We start from the raw sequence: 23508 nt of genomic DNA on the forward strand, positions 1-23508 counted from the left end.
TAATTGTTCTACTAATAGTTACATAGGGTTGAAAAAAGACCATTGTCCATCAAGTTCAACCCATCCGAGTAAACCCAGCACACAACCTATACTAACCAATCTATACACTCACATACATAAACTATATACATACAACCAGTAATACTAACTGTAGATATTAGTATCACAATAGCCTTGGATATTCTGCTTGTTCAAAAACTCATCCAGGCCCCTCTTAAAGGCATTAACAGAATCTGCCATTACCACATCACTAGGAAGGGCATTCCCCAACCTCACTGCCCTCACCGTGAAAAACCACCTACGCTGCTTCAAATGGAAGCTCTGTTCTACTGTTCTAATGTTCTACTAATACTAATTGTTCTACTAATGTTCTACTAATACTAACATTTAGTATGTTCTACTAATACTAATTGTTCTACTAATGTTCTACTAATACTAACATTTAGTATGTTCTACTTAAACTAATTGTTCTACTAATGTTCTACTAACACTAACATTAAGTATGTTCTACTAATACTAATTGTTCTACTAATGTTCTACTAATACTAACATTTAGTATGTTCTACTAATACTAATTGTTCTACTAATGTTCTACTAATACTAACATTTAGTATGTTCTACTAATACTAATTGTTCTACTAATGTTCTACTAATACTAACATTTAGTATGTTCTACTAATACTAATTGTTCTACTAATGTTCTACTAATACTAACATTTAGTATGTTCTACTAATACTAATTGTTCTACTAATGTTCTACTAATACTAACATTTAGTATGTTCTACTAATACTAACACTTAGGGGCACATTTACTAATCCACGAATTCGAATCACGAATGGGAAAAAATCGGATTGGAAACGAAAATTTCTTGCGACGTGCACACCTAAGGCAGGCAATATTGGGCTAATTTGATCATCTGGCCCTTAATCACTAAGCAGAGACCCCTCACCGGTGCTCCTCTTATTTAAAGTGCACTGGCCCGGGTTCTGCAGAGTACACCATGGCCATTTTACCTGTTCTTCCCAACACTCTTCTGCACCAAACAAAGGTGTGCACTTGCGTGGCACAGAAACCGCCCCAGTACTGTATTGCACATGTGCTTTCTCAGGGTGACAGTGAAGGTGGCGGTTTTACTTTATTTGGCTGAGCTGATGGTATAGCAATAAAGGCTACTTTGGTTTATAAGTCTGACCTCTGGATTTATTTTCATAGTATCTGCCTTCACTACACCCCCCCCCTGCTACAATAGACCCCATTCATCACCCCATCCATCACAAATAAACAAAGCCACAAGGGGTATTCCAGCTAAAAAAGTTCATTGTTCAGGTTAGGTTTTCTCCTTGCTTCCCTCCATTTACATAGTCCAGCTATGCCCTCCTGGGGCAACAGGGTAATTTAGTCACTGATCAGTCAGCCTAGGAAAATACTGAAAGGAGGTCACTTGGCTGTGGGCACATTCACCTAGCTATGGTTTTTATTCTACTCCACAGTCACAATACAAGCTTTCAGGCACATTGCCATTTGCAGGAACCTCTACAATTCAGCACTGAAAGTGCTCATCAGCTGACCTTAGGATATGAAAGCATCACACAATATCACCCTCAGAAAAAAAGACACCTGATTGGAAAAAAGTAAAGGATACTTTGCTGCAGATCAGATGGATCTGGAGAGCTAAAATTAACAAAAAGATTTCTTTGCACCCTTATTTAAAACTCCAAGCTAGTGACTTCCACAGAGGTATAATTACTATTACGAATGAGCAATAAGAGTAAAGAAAGCATTTACTAAATATAATGTCTTTTTGGCAATATAAGGGAAAAATGCAAAGTCGGGCATTGCCAAGAGCTTATGCTTTATTTACTAAATAACTTTAGTTCCTAAGTAATCATCCAGTCCTCAATCTAATTTATGTATCTACCAGTACAACTGATTCAGAAAGTGAATTTCACAAACATGTAACTCTTACTGTAAAAATACTGTTTCAAACATCAAGATGGAACCTCAATGGATACCAGGATAATACCACATCCTGGGTAAAACTGGTTGGCCTGCTTAGCTTTGTGTCACCGGCAAACATAACTTACTGTGTCATAGTAAGTTAGTAACATAGTAAGTCCCTGGATCAACCTGTACTAAGAGCTATCTCCCATAACCCTGTATTCCCTCACTTGCTAAGAATCCATCCAGCCCCTTCTTAAAGTTATATAATGTATCAGCCAGCACGACTGATTCGGGGAGGGAATTCCACAACTTCACAGCTCTCACTGTAAAAAATCCTTTCCGAATATTTAAACGGAACCTCCCTTCTTCTAAACGAAGTGGGTGCCCTCGTGTCCGTTGGAAGGACCTACTGGTAAATAAAGCATTAGAGAGGTTATTATATGATCCCTTTATATATTTATACATAGTTATCATGTCACCTCTTAAGCGCCTCTTCTCCAGTGTAAACAGACCCAACTTGGCCAGTCTTTCTTCATAACTGAGACTTTCCATACCCTTTACCAGCTTAGTTGCCCTTCTCTGGACCCTCTCTAACTCAATATTGTTCCGTTTGAGCACTGGAGACCAAAACTGAACAGCATATTCTAGATGGGGCCTTACCAGCGCTCTGTAAAGGGGAAGAATAACCCCCTCCTCCTGTGAATCTATAACCCTTTTAATACAGCTCAAAACCTTGTTTGCCCTTGCAGCTGCTGCCTGGCATTGCTTGCTACAGCCAAGTTTATTATCTACAAGGACTCCAAGGTCCTTCTCCATTATGGATTTGCCTAGTGCAGTCCCATTAAGGGTATACGGGGCTTGCATATTTTTACATCCCAGGTGCATGACCTTACATTTATCCACATTAAATCTCATCTGCCACTTAGCCGCCCAGATTGCCAGTTGGTCAAGATCCTGCTGCAAGGATACCACATACATTACTTATAATACCCTCCCCTAAGTCATTTATGAACAAGTTAAACAAAAGTGGACCCAGTACAGAACCCTAAGGGACCCCACTGAGAACCTTACTTACCCGAGTCCTTAATGACCAAACAAATAACAGAAAAAAAGTAATCACTGTGACCGTAACTGTGGAAGGTATTGCTGTTACAACTACACAAAGCCATATTGTGTCAAAATAGATATGCAAGATGCTCAAAATGGTTGGTGGATTTTTATATTATACAGGTATTGGACCCCTTATCTAGCAACCCATTATCCAGAAAGCTCCGAATTACGGAAAGTCAATCTCCCATAGACTCCATTTTAATCAAATAATTCACATTTTTAAAAATTCCCTTTTTCTTTGTAATAATAAAACAGTACCTTGTACTTGATCCCAACGAAGATATATTAATCCTTATTGGAGCCAAAACAATCCTATTGGGTTTAATTACTACCACTACCAAGTTTTACTTAGCAAGAGAAACCTCTAGCAACTGCACGTTAACACTTATTGAAGTGCTCCTGTGGCTAAACCTGATCCTCTGCAGTCACACCCCACTCAGCAAAGAGTGTTAGAACTGGGGACAATGGTGGCTTGTTATGTTTATTTACCCTTTCTACAAGCTGGGTTAACTTCAGTACAACAGCTTGCTTTATTCAACAACATGGAACAGACAAGCTGGAGTACCGGTGTTATGCAAATATACCAGGATCTGAGGCACTGGGTTGCACACAGCATGGGCCATAAACTGCACCACTGTGTGTCCAGGCTGGAGTTGACAGTGCTCTGGGAGAGTGGCGCTCAATAGAAAGGAAAGCAAACCCACTAGAGGCAAAAAAGTTAAACACAGGACTGGCCATTTATTGTAAATGTGTTTATATACCAACAGGATGCTCCACTTGGTGGCTTGGAGTTTGCTGTTTGTGCTGTTTTTTCTCTTTGCATTGTGCAGTCTGGGACCACCTGGCAGGAGCTTTATTTAGCAGATGATTCCTTCATGATGGCTCTGGCAAGCGTAACAATGTTCTGGGCCTGCTTAAGCAAGGGCATGTCTATCATGCTGCCATGGAAAGTGAATGCACCCTGCAAAACATCAAAGAAAGGCAGTCACAAATCAGGGTTTGTTATATCTTTCTCAAAAAGCTTTACACATTGACAATAACTTATGAGGTGATCAAACTGCTAAATGGTGTCATCGCCTTAAAGTAATACTATCTTATATTCTAATGAAGGGAGAGACACGTTCTTCTTCCCCCTCTCCCCAAGCTACAGAAAGAAACCACAAAACATTTGTCCATAAGCCCTTATCAGCCTGTGGCAGTACAGACAGTATGGGGTGTATTCATCAAAGTACGAGTTCGAATCCCGAATTGGGAAAAATTTGGATTAAATACGATAAATTCTCATGATAGCAAATATTACATAAATGCTTAAGAAAAAATCGCATTAGTCACGATAATATCGTATTAGCGATCCGAAAGTCACAAAATGTTCATATCCGAACAATCGTAAACGGCAGGAGAACCTTTCTGACTTTGATCCTTTTGTACATGATTTTGGGAGCCTCCCATAGGACTCAATGGCACTCTGCAGCTCCAACCTGGCCCAAGGAAAGTCTCCCATAGGGCTCAATGGCACTCTGCAGCTCCAACCTGGCCCAAGGAAAGTCTCCCATAGGGCTCAATGGCACTCTGCAGCTCCAACCTGGCCCAAGGAAAGTCACGATACCGAAGCTTGAATCCGAAACTTTCGTACTCGGCGCAACAATACGATTTTGTCGCAAGGTACAAAAGAATTGCGCAAAATATGAAAAAGTAGCAGAAAATGCGCACAGTACGAACAAATACAAATTTTTTGTAATTCGTACCTGTCGTACTTTAATAAATAGGCCCCTATGTATTCATAGTTACCTAGTTAATTTGGGTTGAAAAAATTAGACAATATTCCATCAAATTCAACCCATCATATGACCCCAGTGCATATTTTATATACATACATATGTACATATACTAGACCTATTTATATGCTCACATATATAAAAAAATATATATACACATAACGATACTAAACTAACTGTCGATCTTAGGATCACAGTAGCCTTGGATATTATGCATGCCAAGGAAGCCATCCAAGCAACTCTTAAAGGCATCAATAGAAACAGCAATCACAACATCATCCATTTGGTTCCACAGTGTGTTATTCACGAAAAACTAGTATTTATTAGTGACGAGCGAATCTGTCCTGTTTTGCTACGCTGAAGAAAATGGCAAAAAATGTGCAAAACGGCTACAATTTGTGTCGAAATGTCATTTTTTGTCGCGCACAACAATGGCGAAGTTCGCTACAAATCCATTTGCGCCTATTAAAAAGGAAGCCTTCATTAACTGGTTTCTCAGTTGTGTAGACAGACAAGAAAATAACAGTCTCTGCTTTTTCCCTGTTCTCATAAACCAATTTATCATCCTCTGATACTAATGGTCCCACCTTTCTTGCTTCTGTATTATTTACATTTTTAAAAAATAATTTAGGATTGAATTCACTCCTCACAGCAATACTCTTATTTATTTTCTATTTTAGCTATTTTGTATGCTTTAGTGACCTCTTTGTATTTAATAAAAGTCTTAGCTATCCCAGCTAACTTGAATGCCATTTTTTCTTACTAACCCTAATACTCATTCCTATTAAACCATATGTCTTTTCTTTCTAACAAGGGGAATATTTTGACAGATATTTAACCCAGTGGAAAGCCTTTCCCTGCTGATAAATTGCAGAGATGCCCTTATACTGCCAAAGTTTGCACATCTAAAATTTAGTTATTCCCTTTAAAGGACAAGGAAAGGCTAAGTCACTTGGGGGTGCCAAAAAGTTAGGCACCCCAAGCGACTATAATCACTTACCTTGTTCCCCCGCGTGAACAAGGAAAAGGAGACGCTCGCAGATACCCCGGGCTGGTGCGGTTTCTCCTTACAGGGGAACGAGCCCGGGGTACAAGGTAAGCGATTCAAGTCACTTGGGGGTGCCCCCAAGTGACTTAGCCTTTCTTCTCCTTTAACAATTGTCTCTGCAACATAATCTTAAAGTAGACCTGGTTCTGATCACTGTTTCTAATTAATTAATTACCAGTTCCAAAAGAGCATCTTTCCTAGTAGGTTCCTGTGCTACCTGAAAAAGTTGCCATTAAGCATATTTTCAGACCTGTTAGATTTGTAAGACTTGCCTATCCCATTAGAATACACCAATGATAATTTTCTTAGTCACCATAAGTCCATCTGAAATTCTATCATTAGGGCTTCAACCTCCCCTTCCTTAATCCCTCTGTCCCTCCTAAAAAGGGTGAAATTCACAGCAAACTTACTTGTTTCATCCCACCAGGCCTCCGTACATGCAAATAACTCTAGCTCTCTAATTTTGTCTGATAAAATTGTGGCTAATACGTTAGAATGCACAGTTGTGCAGAAATCTTCACTGTTTGGTTGTTTGGTGTCTTTCTGGTGATTTCAGCGCAAAATGCTGCAGCCTATATGAACTATTATTAGTCAATAAACATTTACTGGTCTAGTGCAAGTCAAACTAATACAAGCAAACCTTATTGCAATGGGTTGCTACCTTAGAACTTTGATATTTTCTTTACTACACATAACTAAAACACACACATATATATATAAATATACCGGTACATATATATATAGGAGCCATAAATATCCTGTAAATTATATCTAAATTAATGGTGCTTAGTAATGTAATTTGTTATATGTCTCCCTGAAACTTGTGTATTATAATAAGGTGCCCTTTTTGTAAAATATAAGGATAATAGTCACCTTGGAGTTCCATGACCTGTATGAAAGGACTCGTGCTTTTATATGGTCATGGAACTACTTGGTGACTTATAATATCCTTATATTTTACAATAAGAGGTACATTATTCAATATATAAGCATAAACATCAACTGTCCCACAGTTTTGTCTGGAACCACTGATTCTTATTCATAGAAATCTTATTCTTATGTACAGTATATGTTATGTTTTATATTATGCTTTACGTCTTAACCAACATAGATAAGATGCAGATCATTTGTACTAGAACTGATACTGTTACAATATAAAGTAAAGCTAAAAGTCAAAAGAATATAATACAACATTAGTTGTATAATACTAATACTAATACAATATTAGTTAAATTATAGCAGTAACATTCTTCTTTAAGAAAAACTCTAATATTATTTTCCTGTCTATGTGTGTCGCTGCAGGTCCATAAAACTTCTCTCGCCGTACAATGAAAGGGACACAGATAGATACAGAACATATGGTGATGCTGTCTTGAGCCAGAGACCAGCTCTGGAAATGATTGGCTCTGGGAATGATGGGGAGGAGGCATAAAGAAGTAGCCAAAAATGTCATGTGCCATATCAGGTAGGGGCGGATGAACATGCATCTTAATGGATGGATATGTATGCATAATGGGAAAAGAGGATGACAAAGATATAAAGAACAAGATATAGGTAGGGTATTGGGTAAATACAGGGTTAATCAGAGAGGGATATGGTGGGCTTATGTATAAGTATGTCTGTCATGCTAGCATGGAAAGCAAATGTACTCTGCAAAACATCAAAGAAAGGCAGCCACAAATGATTATGTCTCACTCAGGAGATTTACACATTAACAATAATATATACAGTGATTAACATTCCTGCGCAGTGTCATCTTCTTACTGTAATACTTTTACAAGCACTAAGGTAAGGATAGCTACAAGCTTCAACTCTCATAATCTCCAGCCACACAGTACTGTACAGTATATATACATCCACGGCAGATTGAAATGACTGATGCAACTGAGAAGGTAGGTATATTTGCCAGCCCATATAAACATACAGTATGTATGGCTACTGTGCCCAAACTGTGCCTGACATAATAGTTCAATCTAGCATACATTCAGAAATACATTTAAATACATTTAAATACAGAGTTTGGCTGCTGTGATTGGACACTATTTAAAGCCCAGTAAATTCCAACAGCATGCTTTAATCCTTAATGATGCTATATGTCCATTTTTATATCAGCCAGAGTTTAGTATTGGTCATAAGGTTGGGGTCTATTGATCCCAGGGGATGTACTACCCATAATGCTTTAGACTTTGAATTTTCCAGAATACCTCTAGGCTAATAAAACATTTAATGAAAAGTTTTTTTTCCACCAAAACAGATTTATCCAACTTAATTACAAGGTACAAATCAATCACAGAAGAATAATTCTTATTTAATTAAAAATAATATAATGGGAAATGGCAATGCAAAATTTAGGTGATTTCTGAATAATGGGTTTATGGATAACAGACCCCATTTCTGTGTCTGCATTTGATGTTCATCTTTATAGGCCACCACTAATACTAAACAATGGCTCATTTCTGACTACACTCTCATATAATTTAGAGATCGCTTCTTGGCCCAGTACTTTCCAATCCATTTATTAATTATATTGTAGATGATAAAAATTCTTCCCCTGCAACTCTAGCAATACGTCTTAACCAACAAAGTGTCCGCAGCCCATCAGTGCTGTACCTCAACTGATAATGTCTGGATTTTAAAGACCTGTTAGTGTCTTCAAAATAGAGTTTACAAAAGCCCCACTACATTTTTATTTTACTGGCCAATATAAAAATTTAATGGGGGTGTGTGTTTTTAATGTTTAGTGTCAACACAACACCCTTGCCTGGGCTTTCATGTGTTTAAATGAGAAGGAAAGGTAAAAACTAAGTAAGCTTTATCAGAAAGGTCTATGTAAATACAGCCATAAGCACTCACAGTCCTCTATTAAAAGAAACACAGGATTTCTTGTCTCCTTTTTTGTAAACATGTTGTTCGGGTATCTGACTTCCTCTCTCAGAAAAATTCTTCATTCCTGGGGCCAGAGTCTGTGCAGCTATCTCCTCTCTCCCTTCTCCCATAAGAATTCATAAAAATTCATTCCCCCTCCCATCAGAATGTGTGATCTGAGCTATAATGGCTAGAGCTGCAGCAGGAAGCTACTGAGACCAAGCTAAAATGGCAGCTGCTATCTTAAGCAAACAGAGGGAGCTTCAGGTATGGTAAAGCTTTCTGTTGAATAAATATAGCATTCTAGGAAGCACTAATTTGGCTAATCTATTGGCATTAAAATGCCAAAATGCCTTTCCTTCACCTTTAAGATTTATATATACGTAGTACAAATGTGCCCCTTAATAACCTCCAGCATTGGTCACAAAGCATCCAAAGTTTCTATCGTGCTACCATTAATGTAATGTTGTTGGAGGAAAAACCTGTGTCACCTTTGCTTCCCATAGAATACTTCTGATATTGATTATAGTAGCCTTCTGATTTGTCAGTGTGCAGAAAACAAAATGTCCTCTTAGCCTTAGACCTCTTTTTTTAACTTTTTTTTATAATAGTTTTCAACAAGAATAACCTTGATGCATATTGTAATGTAGACAATGGCCAATAAAATAGATACAACAGAAGCAGAGGAAAACAAAGAAAATAAATACAATTGAATAAAATAAAATGGAGTATCCCAATATACAACATTTAACATCTATTATTTAGTCAAGAATTAATATTCCAGACCTCACATGCTTTGAGTAAATTTCTTTTTCTGTTTCATTCTGATGGAAGTGCTGAGCTCTTTGATGCTTCCTGTAAAACCTGTGAACGAGTTGGTATCTGTTGGTGTTTCCATAGTACTCCAGCTAATGCAAGTTTACTGTTATAATATGAAATGCAATCATTTTAAGTGGTTTGTTCCTTAAAGCCAGATAAAATGTTTAGTAGTAAGGTTCTGCCACACTTTCTGGGGGACGTCAGAAAGATGTTTTATTATTGTAGACCAGTATGATTTGATTATGGCACAGGGCCACCATATGTGCAGCTCCTCCTTTTCCACATTCTCTCCGACATAGTGGTGACATACCAAGAAACATTTTAGATAATTGGTACTTAACACCATTAAAGTTATCTAACAGCTTGTAAAAGTTTTTTTGACGCGTAATACATTTAGATAGTGTCTTGGAGACAGCATGTAACCAATCTTCATTACAGAGTTTTTTCTTCAGAAATTGTTCCCCTATCTCTATTGCAGGAATTTTACAAAAAGGAGTTGCCTCCAGGGTCGGACTGGGCCGGTAGGCCCCGGCGGCCCACACCCGACCCTTGCTGCGCTCCCTCTGCCCAACTGCGTTAAATTACGCGCGCTCGGGGGAGGACGTCGGGTGGGGGGCGCTGTGGGGGGGTTAGGGTGGCCCCGGAGGGGGGGAGATTTAGGGGACGCAGCCGACGGGGGCACCTGCAGGGCCCCTGGGGCGGGAGCCCCGGTGGGCCCTTCACCCCCCAGTCCGACCCTGGTTGCCTCTAGTAGAGGAGAATAACATATGACAAGACCTTTCTTGGTATCAAATTTAAAAAGACATAAAAGTCTCAAACATATTAAGAGGGCAGGGAATGCAAACAGCCTTTTAGTTGTAAATATTTGTGAACTTTTCCAGAGATACCGGTAGTTCTTTTCAGATGTTCTGTTTAAGTCTTTTTAAATTTCAGTAGACTATTTTTTCCCAGGAGTTAAATTTTTATAATTTGGTTCCAATGTTCTAATTGAAGCCAATGGAGAGGGGTATGTCATTATTTCTTAAAGGGGGACCAGCAAAGCCCCTTTCTCAACAGTCAGTTCAGTTAATAGAAAAACCAAGAAAATAAAACCAGATTCAGCTTTTTATTTGTTCTTATACTTCCTATGGCTTCTTTATGTGTTTTACTGCATGGGTGGAACTGCTGCACTCAGGAAAGAAGCAACATGCAAAATCTGACCTGTGTTTGGCGTTTCAGTATGGTGATGTGGGCACTGGCAACACAGAGAAGAATGGGCTCCATGTGTTGTGTGTGGTGGAATGCCCATGTGTTAGAGCCTTTAATGCCAGTAGGTTACGTTACAGTCAGACTCTATATATCTATATACACACGTATATCAAAATATTTATAAATACTCATTGTGCTCCTTCTTTGTACCACAAGCCTTGCTTGTGTGTAAGTAAATATATATTGTATTACAAACACACACGCACATATATACACAACACTGCATGTTTTTCTAAAAAAATACAAATAAAATGTTCCCGTGAATCAAAATTAACTTTGCACCATACTGCAAATATTTTATTTAAAACATGAACAAGTGGACATTTCTTAATAAGGTGCCAAGGTGACAAATTTTGTTGAATCTTGGCGCTTGTGACAAGTACATGCCCAGTTTCCCCCACTTATTTAGCATATATCAATGGCCTAAAATTGAACTCAGACTACGCTCTAGGAGAAAATTCATGCACTGAGGGTTCTCCATAACAAGCTTTCCTCCTGGTGATCACATTTAAGGATGGAGATGCCGGGAAGCATATGTTTGCTTGCGATAACTGTCTTTGATCTGCTTCTTTCCTTTTCTCCTCCCATTACAGAAACCAGTTAGTGAGCAGGCTTTAAGTATTCAAAATCTTCTTAATTGTGCTTGTCAAAGTAGAAGGTACATTTTCTGCCATTATTACACGGAAGCAGAGCATTTTATTCATTTTCAAAGTGTATTCACTGCTAAATATATCTGAAAGCAATTGGTGTCAGTTGGGGGTGAAGGAAAAATTAAACAAAACGTGGGCAGGTGATCTACAGTGATTCAACAACTTCTATGAATTAAAAGCGATTGTCGGTTTTCAGATCAGGAATATTTTGTAGAATATGGGGTAGAGGGAATTAAAAAAAGAAAGAAAAAAAAAAAAAAAAATCCAGATCCAGCAAGTTGTTGTCAATGACAACCACTAAACCGAAGCTGGCTGAGATCCAGAACTGTCACAAAACCAAAGCCTGGAGAAGCGGGAGGTAAAATATCACCCCGGATAAATTAACATCTTTGTTGCCAGAAGCAAACCTATGCCATGCTGTCATGTTTTGCTCATACATTTATGGCCGGATAGAGTTATTGCATGTCTTGAATAACATCAACATAACAATATATTTGGATATTAATAGTAGTATAGAACAATGTTTTGCAAAGATTTCTGCTATATTATTGCACGTAAGGCAATCATGTTTCTGCATTATTGCATGACTGGCCCTGCCTGATATTCAGAGCTCATTATATCCAGGTATAATGCAAAACTAAACGCATTCTCCACAATGTACATGTAAATCAGAACCAACATTGACTATGATAGGAAAATCAATATTTAGAAAAATATAAATAAATTCTAAAAAAAAAAAAAACCCTGACATTCATTTAGCTTGCTTTTGTAATGGATCTCTGGATTACATACATACAGCAAAACTAGGGTTTTTTTTCAAATTAAACTGTGTACGTCTTGGTAAAAGACAAAAAGAACTCCACATCCAGGCATTAAGCCATTTATCCAAAATGCTTTCTTAGCAATGGACAAGTATCCTGCTGGGAATGCGCAGGTGTACACAGTAGCTACTACAGAATTTGGCTATAAAAAACTATTCCCTCAAATCTTAAGTTGCTCAAACTCACAGTGACCCAAATACATTGTGAGCAGTTCAGATGGCCAACTTAAGCCTGGGGATCTCTAATTGACAAATAATTAAAAGACAAAACAAAATATAAGCCTGTATCTTTTATAATTTCTAAAAGCATCTTTTAAATCCTGCCCACGATCACAATTTTGTGTAGCAGTTATTGAATCTGCAAGGGCCCCAAGATCCACAAGGAACAAACCAACTCCAATGTAAGCTGGCCAAACCCACAAGCAGGTTGTTTCATTAAATGCCCTAATTTGTACACAGTGTGGTGTAAGTACTTATTTATTCCTGCAATACATTTTACACATGGAAGACAGTGGCGCAGTACATCATAGAATATCAGAACATGTCTACAATATACTAAAAAATTCAATGGAAAAGAAAAAAAATGAATCACACATCTTGGTAGTATCGCATAACACATGATTTTCTGGGGTTACAGGTTAAACTGAGACAGAGACACTTACTGGACTTTAAATGGAAACATTTGCAATCTTTAGATTGTATGCTCATGTGAGCATGGCCCTCTGGTTCTATATTTATTCATAACCCTTGTTTGTTAAATTATGGCAAGACCCCATTTGTTATAAATAAAGCGCTGTGTAACTTCCTGGCAATACATAATTAAATGATGATGAACCTAATGGCTTTAATATTAAGCTTATTTCAGCCAATAGGAAATTCTGTGTTTTAGTAGAGAATCTAATTAGGGACACACACACATATTTTTTTAAGTTTTTCTGTTTTGTAAGAAATAGCGATTTCTATTAAGCTGTGTTTGTAGAATGTTGAATATTGCAGACGCTCAGTGATGTGCCAGTGTAAAGCCCGGTTTTTATAGTGAGGTGTCTGCACTAATGAGCATGTTTGGGTTGGTATAAGTACCCAATACGTAATATGCTGCATACAGTAGTGCAATTGCAAATGCAGAAAGCAACATACAACACTGTTCTAAAGAAGGGTAAATGATAATGTCACTTTTGGGCAATACACATGGAGCGTGGCTTTAATAAAGATGGCATCATTGGTTGTTAAATAATTTTACTCCTGAGCAAGCCTGAAATAAAAATAAGAAACATGTAGTGCTATCTTGTAGTTTTAAGAGAAATTGTATAGAGTACCCAAATTATGTCTTGTAAGTAGCCCCACAGCTGGGTGTCCATTTTCATTCATCTTTTATAAATATGTCTGCACTATATTATATAATTTCTGCTTTTCATGAGGCAATCCTATATTTTAAATCTTAAAGGGTAATCTATGTAATGATCACTGACAAATTGGGTGTATTTGGGAAAACAAGTGTATGGTATCGAGGGAGGCAATCTCCCCAAAAGGGAGTAAAGTGTTACCCTCTCCTGAATTGCCCTGGATTCTCCCTATCAGACACTTTATCCCTGTGACACCTCAATTATTTGTTCACCAATATGATATATGGAAAATAGAACACTGGTGTTAAAGCACTTTTTAAAAAAAAAAAAAAAAATTTGGTTGTTTTGGTTTACATCTATATTTTAGAGTCATTTTTTACTATAAAAATATTATTTAGGATTGAAAAGAAATGAGAGGAGCCAAGTTGGTATGATAAAACATATCTGCAGACTAAGAATACAGGTATCGGACCCCTTATCCGGAAACCCGTTATCCAGAAAGCTCCGAATTACAGAAAGCCCGTCTCCCATAGACTCCATTTTAATCAAATAATTCAGAATTTTAAAACTGATTTCCTTTTTCTATGTAGAAATAAAACAGTACCTTGTAATTGATCCAAACTAAGATAGAAATAATCCTTATTGGATGCAAAAGATTCCTATTGGGTATAATTAATGTTTTATTGATTTTTTAGTAGACTTAAGGTGTGAAGATCCAAATTACGGAAAGATCCCTTATCCGGAATGCCCTTGGTCCCAAGCATTCTGGATAATGGGTCCTATACCTGTACTAAGATTATACCAAGAGCACTATGTATTGATAGGAAGTCAGGAGATGCAATAAGTTTAATGAATAAATGGGATTCAATATTAGATAAATATTACATGAATCTTAACTTATTAAGGCTCATTATTAACAAAAAGCCTGCTGAAATTGCAGAAACATTTAGCCAAGCAGTATAGTAATGTCTAATACTGAATAAAAGCCCCATGACACACTATGACAACTTAAAAAAACAATTTCATGTAATAAAAAAAAAATTAGTCTGAATTCAGAAAGAGTATAATAATAGAAGGCCTAAACGACAACACCAAGACAACACGGGCAATCATGGCAACATGCCACTTAAGCACTACCATGATGCAGTCTAGGGGGATAGAGATGGCACCCAGTGTGGAAACAGGAGTTTAGACACAGGACACATTTGGAAATTACAAAGATACTTGACATTTTGTGAACCCTTTAAGTGAATGTAATATTTCTGCATACATTTGACCTAAAATGTCCTAAAACTGGATAATTAGAAGCCAATTTAACTAATGTGTCAAAACATAATGCTTGTTCATTTATTTACTGAGGAATATGATCCAAGGTGATATTTGTGAGTAATAAGAGTATGTAAACCTCTGGGTACAATAACTGATATGCCAGCAGAATTTGCTGGTACAATTCAGAATTCAAAGCTCTTGTCCTGAGGCAGCAAAGTAGGGCCAAACCATGATACTGTCACCCCCATGTTTCACAGTTGGTATAAGGTTCTTATGCTGGAATGTAGTCCTTGCCTTTTGTCAAATGCTTTTCATTTAAGCCAAAAATATCAATTCTTTTTGGATAGTAGTGGCTTTCTCCTTGCATTCTTGCCATGCAAATAATTGTTGTTCAGAGAGGCCTTTAGTTCATCAGATGTTTTGCTGGGCTTCTTTGAGATCCCCCAGAGTGTTACATGCCGTTCTCTTGGTGTCATTTTTGTAGGTCCACCGCCCCTGGGAAGGGTAACAATGGGGTTAAATTGCCTTCATTTGTACATGACCAGCTTGTCAGTGGAGTGGTAGAATCCAAAATTTTTAGAAATAGGTTTATAACCTAGGTGAGCATTAATAACTGTTTTTTTTGGACATCATCACAATTCTGCTTTGTTTAGTCTATTACACACTTTCACAAACCTGTGTTATTAAGATGAGACCATTGTAGTGAAGTTAAATAAGGCAGGGCCTTCCACTCTCACACCTGAATATAATCCCATTGATTCAAACGCCTGACTCCAATGTCCCCTTTAATGAAATGAGAATCCTAGAGGTTCTTTTGCCACACACAAATATGTAACTTTGAATCATAAATAAATGAACAGACATAATTTTATTGACAAATTTGTTTAATTGGCTTCTCATTATGTTGTTTTAGGACTTGTGAAAAAGAGGTCACATTTTTCTGCAGAAATATTGAAAATTTAAAAGGGTTTACAACAACCTTTCAAGCACCACTGTATATCAGTGATCCTTCTGGTTTACAAACTAGTAATAGATATGCAGCATGGGCTTAAAGGAACAGTAACACCAAAAAATGAAAGAGGTTTAAAGTAATAAAAATATAATGCACTGTTGCCCTGCACTGGTAAAACTGGTGTGTTTGCTACAGTAACACTACTATAATTTATATAATAAGCTGCTGTGTAGCCACGGGGGCAGCCATTCAAGCTGGAAAAAAGGAGAAAAGGCACAGGTTACATAGCAGATAACAGATAAGTTCTGTAGAATACAATAGTGTTTTATCTGTTATCTGCTATGTGCCTGTGCCTTTTCTCCTTTGAATGGCTGCCTCCATGGCTACACAGCAGCTTATTTATATAAATTATAGTAGACTTTCTGAAGTAAACACACAACTTTTACCAGTGCAGGGCAGCAGCACATTATATTTTAGTTACTTTTATACACTTTCATTTTTTGGTGTTACTGTTCCTTTAAGCACTGAGAGACTGTAGTTGCATAACTAGCAATTGTAGTAGATATACAGTTACAATCATCCAGGCCCAAGGGGTATATAGAGGGAATTGATATCTGAAGCTGCAGGCAAGAGATGGCTCCGAAGGCTGTAGCCCATAAAGTATTTAACTCTATCCAAGGGAGACCTCTCTGTTGAATGTTTGCATCAAGGTGAAGTGATTAACATTCAACAAGAGTCTACAGAATATGGATCACTAAGAAGAAGGTTGTTGTCGTACAACATCTAATTTTTACACGAGGGAGTCTTGAAACTGTGTCATACAAGGCGTGCTCTCTGCTGTGGTAAGTATGTAGATCAGCTTAGAGGCACTGACAGGCAAGGCATCCACCCGTCCGTACATACATAGGAGGCTATTGCCACAAAAGTGTGATTGTGTCCACTGACAGCTCGATGCCAAACCTGTAGAGCACACTATAGTCAGAAGCTCATTTATGTTTTTTACACAAGCATAAATATATTTTATATGTATTAAATACATTTGAGTAAAAAAAAGTAATTTAGTATTCTTCAACTTCATTACCAATGAATACTAATTTTTTTTTTTACTTAAATTTACAAAATTACATTTTGGGACAAACTGCTTATTTTTAATGTTAGCTAATTTTAGTTAAGAGCACCATAGAAACAGTAATTTGACAGTCAGCTGGAATTTGCTTTACACAAATGAATTGCTCTTGCCCCAAAAATGATAAAGATACTGTAGGCTTGGACTGCAGGCAGGGTGTTGCCAATAACATTAATAAACAGCAGAAGATACAAACTGTAAACAAAATCTTATAATTGCAAGGTGTTTAGTAAATGTTTATAAACTTTTAAGACAATTACTGTTATTTGTCCTATTAATAATATGCTGTGCCTAAATACTAACTATTTCCCAAGCATTTTTAGGTTTCTAGTACCTGTGCATGAAACAGATTGTGTTTGCCATTTAGTGGAGTCCCCTCTGGGCACAAGACCCTGTGTGGAGGCAGGTAGTGGAATGGAAGGAGTTGGGGGCAAATAGCAACCAACTACCCTGTAACACATTTACATAAGCAGGTGCCAGCAGAATGTTTTGATACTTTTGGGCACAGAATCAGAATATTTTAACAGTTGTGTTATCAGAGCCAGAACTAGGGGTAGGCAGAAGAGGCACCTGCCTAGGGCACAACGGTGGGGGGGCAGGCAGTTACCTGTGCTAAATCTCACTGGTTTACTTTTCTTTTTTTTTTAACTACTAAATACATTGTTTTAACACTATTTTCAGTTTATCTGCCTCTTTAATAAGCGTAAAACTGTATCCTGTATCCAGTCAGTTGAAAAAAGGTATGTTTGGGCTGCTTATAAACTGCCTGCATGTAGGACCAAGGCAGATATAAGTAGGCAGCCTGGATGCAGTATTCCATCCTTTCCACAATATTTAACTGCCCAGTGTTCTTTCTGTTTACAATAGCTCAGTTTTATTTATTAATAAAGGGGGGTTGGCCCTTGTGTCTGCTGGAAGCATCTACTGGTAAATAAAGCATTAGAGAGATTATTATATGACTCCTTATATATAGATCACTCTCTCTTCATAGTGCAGTCCCGTATAAGTGGCTTGCATATTTTTACATTCCAGGTGCATGACCTTACATTTATGGACATTATATCTCATTTGCCACTTAGCCTCCCAGATGGCCAGTTTGTCAAGATCCTGCTGCAAGGATACCACATCTTGGATAAAAATGAATTGGGCTGCAAAGCTTTGTGTCATCTGCAAACACTGATACATTATTTGCAATAACTAAGTAAAGCCAGATTCCTATCAATGTACAAACAACATTACTAAGACCAATATACCTTAGTTTAGAAAGCAGTAGTTTATAGGGCACTGTATCAAATGCTTTGGCAAAATCCAAATAGATTATATCTACTGCCCTGCCACTGTCCAGCTTCTTACTAACCTCATCATAAAAAGCAATCAGGTTTGTCTGACATGACCTGTCCTTCATAAAGCCATGCTGATTACTGCTCATAATGCCATTCTCCAGAACATAATTTTGAATGTGATCTGAGGTTTCTTTCTTTGTAATATTAAGGGGAAGGGCGAATTAACATTTACAAAGCAAATAACACTCAATATATAAGCAGGAGGGCAGTCAGGTCCAGATAACAACTCTATTGCTGGCACCACTTCAGAAGTTGTAATCTCCCACTTAGTGAATAAGCTTAGTGAATAAGCTGGAAGGGGGAAAATGGGATACCTACACCAAAAACAAATAAAGTGCAAAACAAATAAAATAAATCACATATTAGTCAATAAATAGTTGTCATGCATTGTGATGAGCGGAATTTTGTTGCTGGATAAACATTTGCAGCAAAATTCTGCATTTCTCCTCTGGCAAATTTTTTGGTGAAACTGCCGCAAAAATTCCCTGTGACACAAGAAAAACTTGTGATTGCGTCAAAAAGGTCATGGTAGCATAAAAAAGTTGTGGTCACGTAAAAAAAAAAAACGTGCGGTAAAAAAGTTGCGCATTCAAAATGTATGCTGTTTTGTGAAACTTTCTGCAGTTTCTCAGAATTTCCGGCGACACGAAACGGGACAGATTCATTCATCACTAGTCATGCATTAACCTATCATTTCAGATTGAATCAATATAAAAAAAATCTATAAATAAAATTTATGTAACTGCTTTCTTGTGTTTCTTTTCATTACAAATTAATTCAAAAAAACCATATACAGGACGATTAAATACGATACATTCAAAATGAAGAATATTTATACATTAACACTCTGTTTAAACTATTAAGACTAGAAAAAACAAGAATTATAAATCTGCTCAATGAGTAGAAATACTTTAATGGACACTTAGCCAGAAAAATATTCCCCAAAACATGATCTATAAGGAGTTACCTTTCTTTTCTATGTGTCATTTATTAGAACTTTGCATTTTTCATTTTTCTTTTCATTCATAAGGAATATTCTAAAAAATGATCTCAATGTTAAAAAGTTACCTGCCATAAAAATAAAGTAAAAGAAATAATAAAAAATAAGAGAAAAAAACATTTGGCAGATGTATTTCCATTTCTATATAAAGCAAATAGGATTTGCTCGATATTCTCCCTATCTTTCTCATCCTAAAATGCCAAGTAAATAGACCACATGTTTATAATGGCAAATGCCTCAATTGTAAAGACAATCATTTTGTAATAAGGTTGAGCCTAATTATATTGCGCCTTTAAAAACTATTTTATTACTCATTTTCATGTCCTTATATTTCAGCAGGATGAAACATTCTGGAGAGCTGCCTTTAAGAAAATATGAAATGTGTTTTTTAGTTCTTAGGCGTAAAAGACTATTTGTCAAACAACATTTTATCAGCTAAAAGAGGTAATATAATACATTTACTCTACTTATCTACTTATTCACAGCATCTACAAGAATATTTTGTCAAGCAAAGCCCCAACATTAGATAATATTTTGACACATCTAAAATATTTATGTTTACACAGGACTGTTTAGGCTTATAAATAGTAATTTATCTAAACTGCTACTACTTTACTTTTATAATAACTGTCAATAATTCTCATTTTGCTGCCTTTTTTCCTGTTTCAGTGGGTTGTTAAAAGCAAGATGTAAAAAATGCAAAACTAAACAGATTAAATGAGAATAAATAATGGCTTTTTTAAAAGAAATGTATTCCTCTTTAAGAAATGTTGCTGTAAGGTGAGTTTTGTATCATTCATTCCTGCAACATTGGTACAATAATTTGCCAAAACATAGACAATGTCCACACCACTCTTTCCTTAATCAAATGAAACATGAATGTAAGGACCCACCCCTGTCTAAGAAAACATGCCAAAGCAATCCACTTGGACATCCATGGATATAACTCCCTTATTTAAATATGATAGTAAACCCATAGTTGATCATATAACAAACGTGCTGTATGTTGTCATACCAATTATTTAACGCAAGTTAAATTTATCAGCCTAATAAATATCTACTAGGAATAAATATCCACTAGGATACTTTCAGGGTAGTGGCATCTATTAATACACATGTAGACTCTACAATATTCATCTTCAACAGTGGACAGAGCATGTATAGTTCTTGTGTTTTTACACCAGGCAGCTACAATTAGTTGTTTTTCTAGAAAAATTCGAATCCCCAGGAGTATATACAAATATATATTAGGGCTTGTTTACAAAGGTTAATGCACAAGTACAAGAGCTGTATGGGCCTTTAGACTGCTAAATGCAAAATTCTTGTACCAAACCCATGTGCTCTACTATAGGGCCAAAGCACAGTGCTAAGTGCACTAAAGGATTCCTGTATTTAACACCAACATTTTGGAAACAGGCAATAGTGGAAATTCACAAACTGGATTAAATGTTAATCTGGAGTCATAACCCATAGTTTCCTTGGTGTATAACAAGAGGACAATAACTAGCACATACCATCATTCATCCAGTTATTCAATAAAAAATTTGATTTCAGTCTAGGAGATTATTCTATAAGGATATATGACATTGTTATATATAAAAGCATTATTTCTCACTTTTAGTCAATCCACAATGCACAGATACAATTGCAGCACTGAATAAGTTACTTCATGGAACATGGAGATTTTTAATATCCTATTACATTTTAGTAGGGGGTATATTATCCATTATAATCTACAAGAGCAGAGCCCACAGCAGCACTGACAGATGCGGCTATAGACTTGCTGAAAGCGAAGTGTCAATAGCAGCAACTGTTAGCGCAATGTATCACCACTGGATCACAGACGGTCTATCTGGACAGAAAATTGAGGTTGCTAATGCCTACCATTGGTGCGGGTAATTAGCAATGACCAATATGGAAGGGAGAAACATCACACTTCCACCCTGCTTGCCCTGACATCTATACAATTTAGGAAAGCATTTGTGCAGATGGTTTAAATATGTACTTGACTGGTCAGATGTCAAGAAAATTTGGCAGTGTGGTCACCTTAAATAAAACATGTATTTATCATACTGAAATATCCACTTTTGAAGTTCTAGTCTACAGTTGTACGAATGACAGGTTATGTTGTTGTTTTAGTGCTATTCATTCTGAGACTCAAGTACAAAGCTATTTGGAATCTCACCAGCCCAGCATTTCCTCCAATTTAAATTTGTATCCATAACATTTCTGTGTTCCTTGTATCTGATGAGGATTCTGCAGGCAGCCAACAAAACCAGAATGCATGCAGAAGCGTGTTCTCATGAGGGAAAAGGATAATATATTGTACAAAGCAAATTATATATGTAGCATGCATTGTGATTTCCATTTAATTAAATTACAAATTTGAAAACATTTTTATTTTTTATTCCACTTTTTGCCAAACAAGATTGTTAGTGGGAATGACTAGATGTTCTGTTGAGTATACTTGCTTTGCAAATGAGGCCCCATATGTAACTAATTACTGTACACAGCGTGATGATCCACATTTCAGAGTAATTTCTATTTAATGATTCGAGGTTTGAGATACAGTAAACTCTAACATAAAGATTACAAAAAAATCCTTATTTTTAAAACGTGTAAACTGGATTATTTTAAATAAAGTAAGAGATAATTAACTGACAATGCTACAACTGGCATCAGAACCTTCCTTCAGGCGACACCTAATTTAAGTATTACTGGCACAATGTGGAGACAGATTGTACATTACCACTGCAATATTTACATAGCAGAAACCCACAGTGCAGGAAACATGAGACTCAATGATGCACTAAATTAGCAACAACCATATTCCACTGTTAATTTGCTTTCTTGTGTCTCCAACTCTCTGGTCTTCAAATCGCTGTTCCAAATAGAGCTACTTCTTAATAATCACAATTAAAAAGAATTATATGGCCACTGAATCATGAACCGGCATAACACAGGATTAATATATCTAACAATATCAAGTGCTTTTTTTCAGTTTGACTTGATTTCAATTTTGCAAGATGAATATGCTACTGATTTCGGTGTAGAATAGTACAGGTTAACAGCATGCCTTCTGTTCAAGAAGTAAGCCACAAATATAAATTTACATGTTATATTTACTGCAAATGTGTGGGAAGGCTCCAAGAGAAAGACGAATGCAGAGGAATAACAGGAGGGGTGCATATTGTTACAGAGACACACAGGAAAATGGAGATAGATAAATTCAGTTGTAAGCGATTAACAGACATGTATGGGAAATAAAAATTGGTTTAATTGGAAGGAAAAAAATTATAAAGAGAAGACAGATAAATGATCTAATTTAAATAACTGCAGTGAGGGGATACTGTGCGAATATATATTGTAGAAAAGTTGGCAATGAATATAAAACAGCATACAGCATGTAGCATTTTATGAGAAGGAAATGATGACACAGTAGACTAATATTTATTTTTACCTTTCCTAATCTCTGGTGCTCTTGAAAAGCAGAAATCAATTCGTGGGCCCATTTTATTTTGTCAGCGCTCGGAGTAAACTGCTCCTGGACAATAGGAACCTGACTCGGGTGAATCACCTGCTTACCTACAAGAAGATTAATAACACCAGAAACATGAATCAACAACAGATGTTCGCATGAAATGTGTCAAACATTCAAAGATGGAGAATGCCTCCCGGACTACACATTAAATAATAACAAATAATTACTGTAATAGCTTTCTTTTTTTATCCCTGGTACTCCAGAGCAGCATGAATCCTTTCCGTGTGCTCACGCTGCATGGAAGGATAAATGCAGCCTTGACTCAATTCAGAGCAGTTTAAAAGAATACAAATAATCAGTTCTGTTTTAAAGCAAACAAAAAGAGAGCCCCATTTTTGCTTTATTGTCTAGCTGGCAGAAAGGGGTTGATGGTTGGAATAAACCCCTTCAGTAGCAGAAGGGATCCAGGACCCTATGCTATTAAATAGGTTAAATGTGAAGCCGGGGAGTGAAAGAACATTATTGGAGTCTATTTAGATGAGAACACAACGTAATAAAAACACAACATGCAGTCAAACGATACAGCCTGTTCATTATTAATGCTATTAACAATTGTAGCGAAAAATATTGTCGTGATAACCAGCGAACTTAATGTCCGAATAAATCTGATCGGTCCATAACAATATATCTGAGCACTATGTCTGTTGTAGTAGGAT

The 23508-nt window shown here is 36.8% G+C and overlaps 1 protein-coding gene across 2 annotated transcripts in view; it reads right to left on the reverse strand.

The window, feature by feature from the left end:
• Positions 1-3768: 3768 nt before the first annotated feature.
• Positions 3769-23508, reverse strand: part of clybl (citrate lyase beta like) — a 178864-nt gene continuing 159124 nt past the window's right edge. For both annotated transcript variants that reach the window (XM_004911819.4, XM_031897047.1), the window contains exons 7-8: positions 22772-22896; positions 3769-4014 (exon numbers count right to left, since the gene is read on the reverse strand). In XM_004911819.4, the coding sequence (XP_004911876.2) occupies positions 3907-4014; positions 22772-22896 (233 nt within the window). In that variant the 3' untranslated portion in view covers positions 3769-3906. The remainder of the gene's footprint in view (positions 4015-22771; positions 22897-23508) is intronic.

This window comes from Xenopus tropicalis, chromosome 2 (genome assembly GCF_000004195.4).
Source record: "Xenopus tropicalis strain Nigerian chromosome 2, UCB_Xtro_10.0, whole genome shotgun sequence".
NCBI lineage: Eukaryota > Metazoa > Chordata > Amphibia > Anura > Pipidae > Xenopus > Xenopus tropicalis.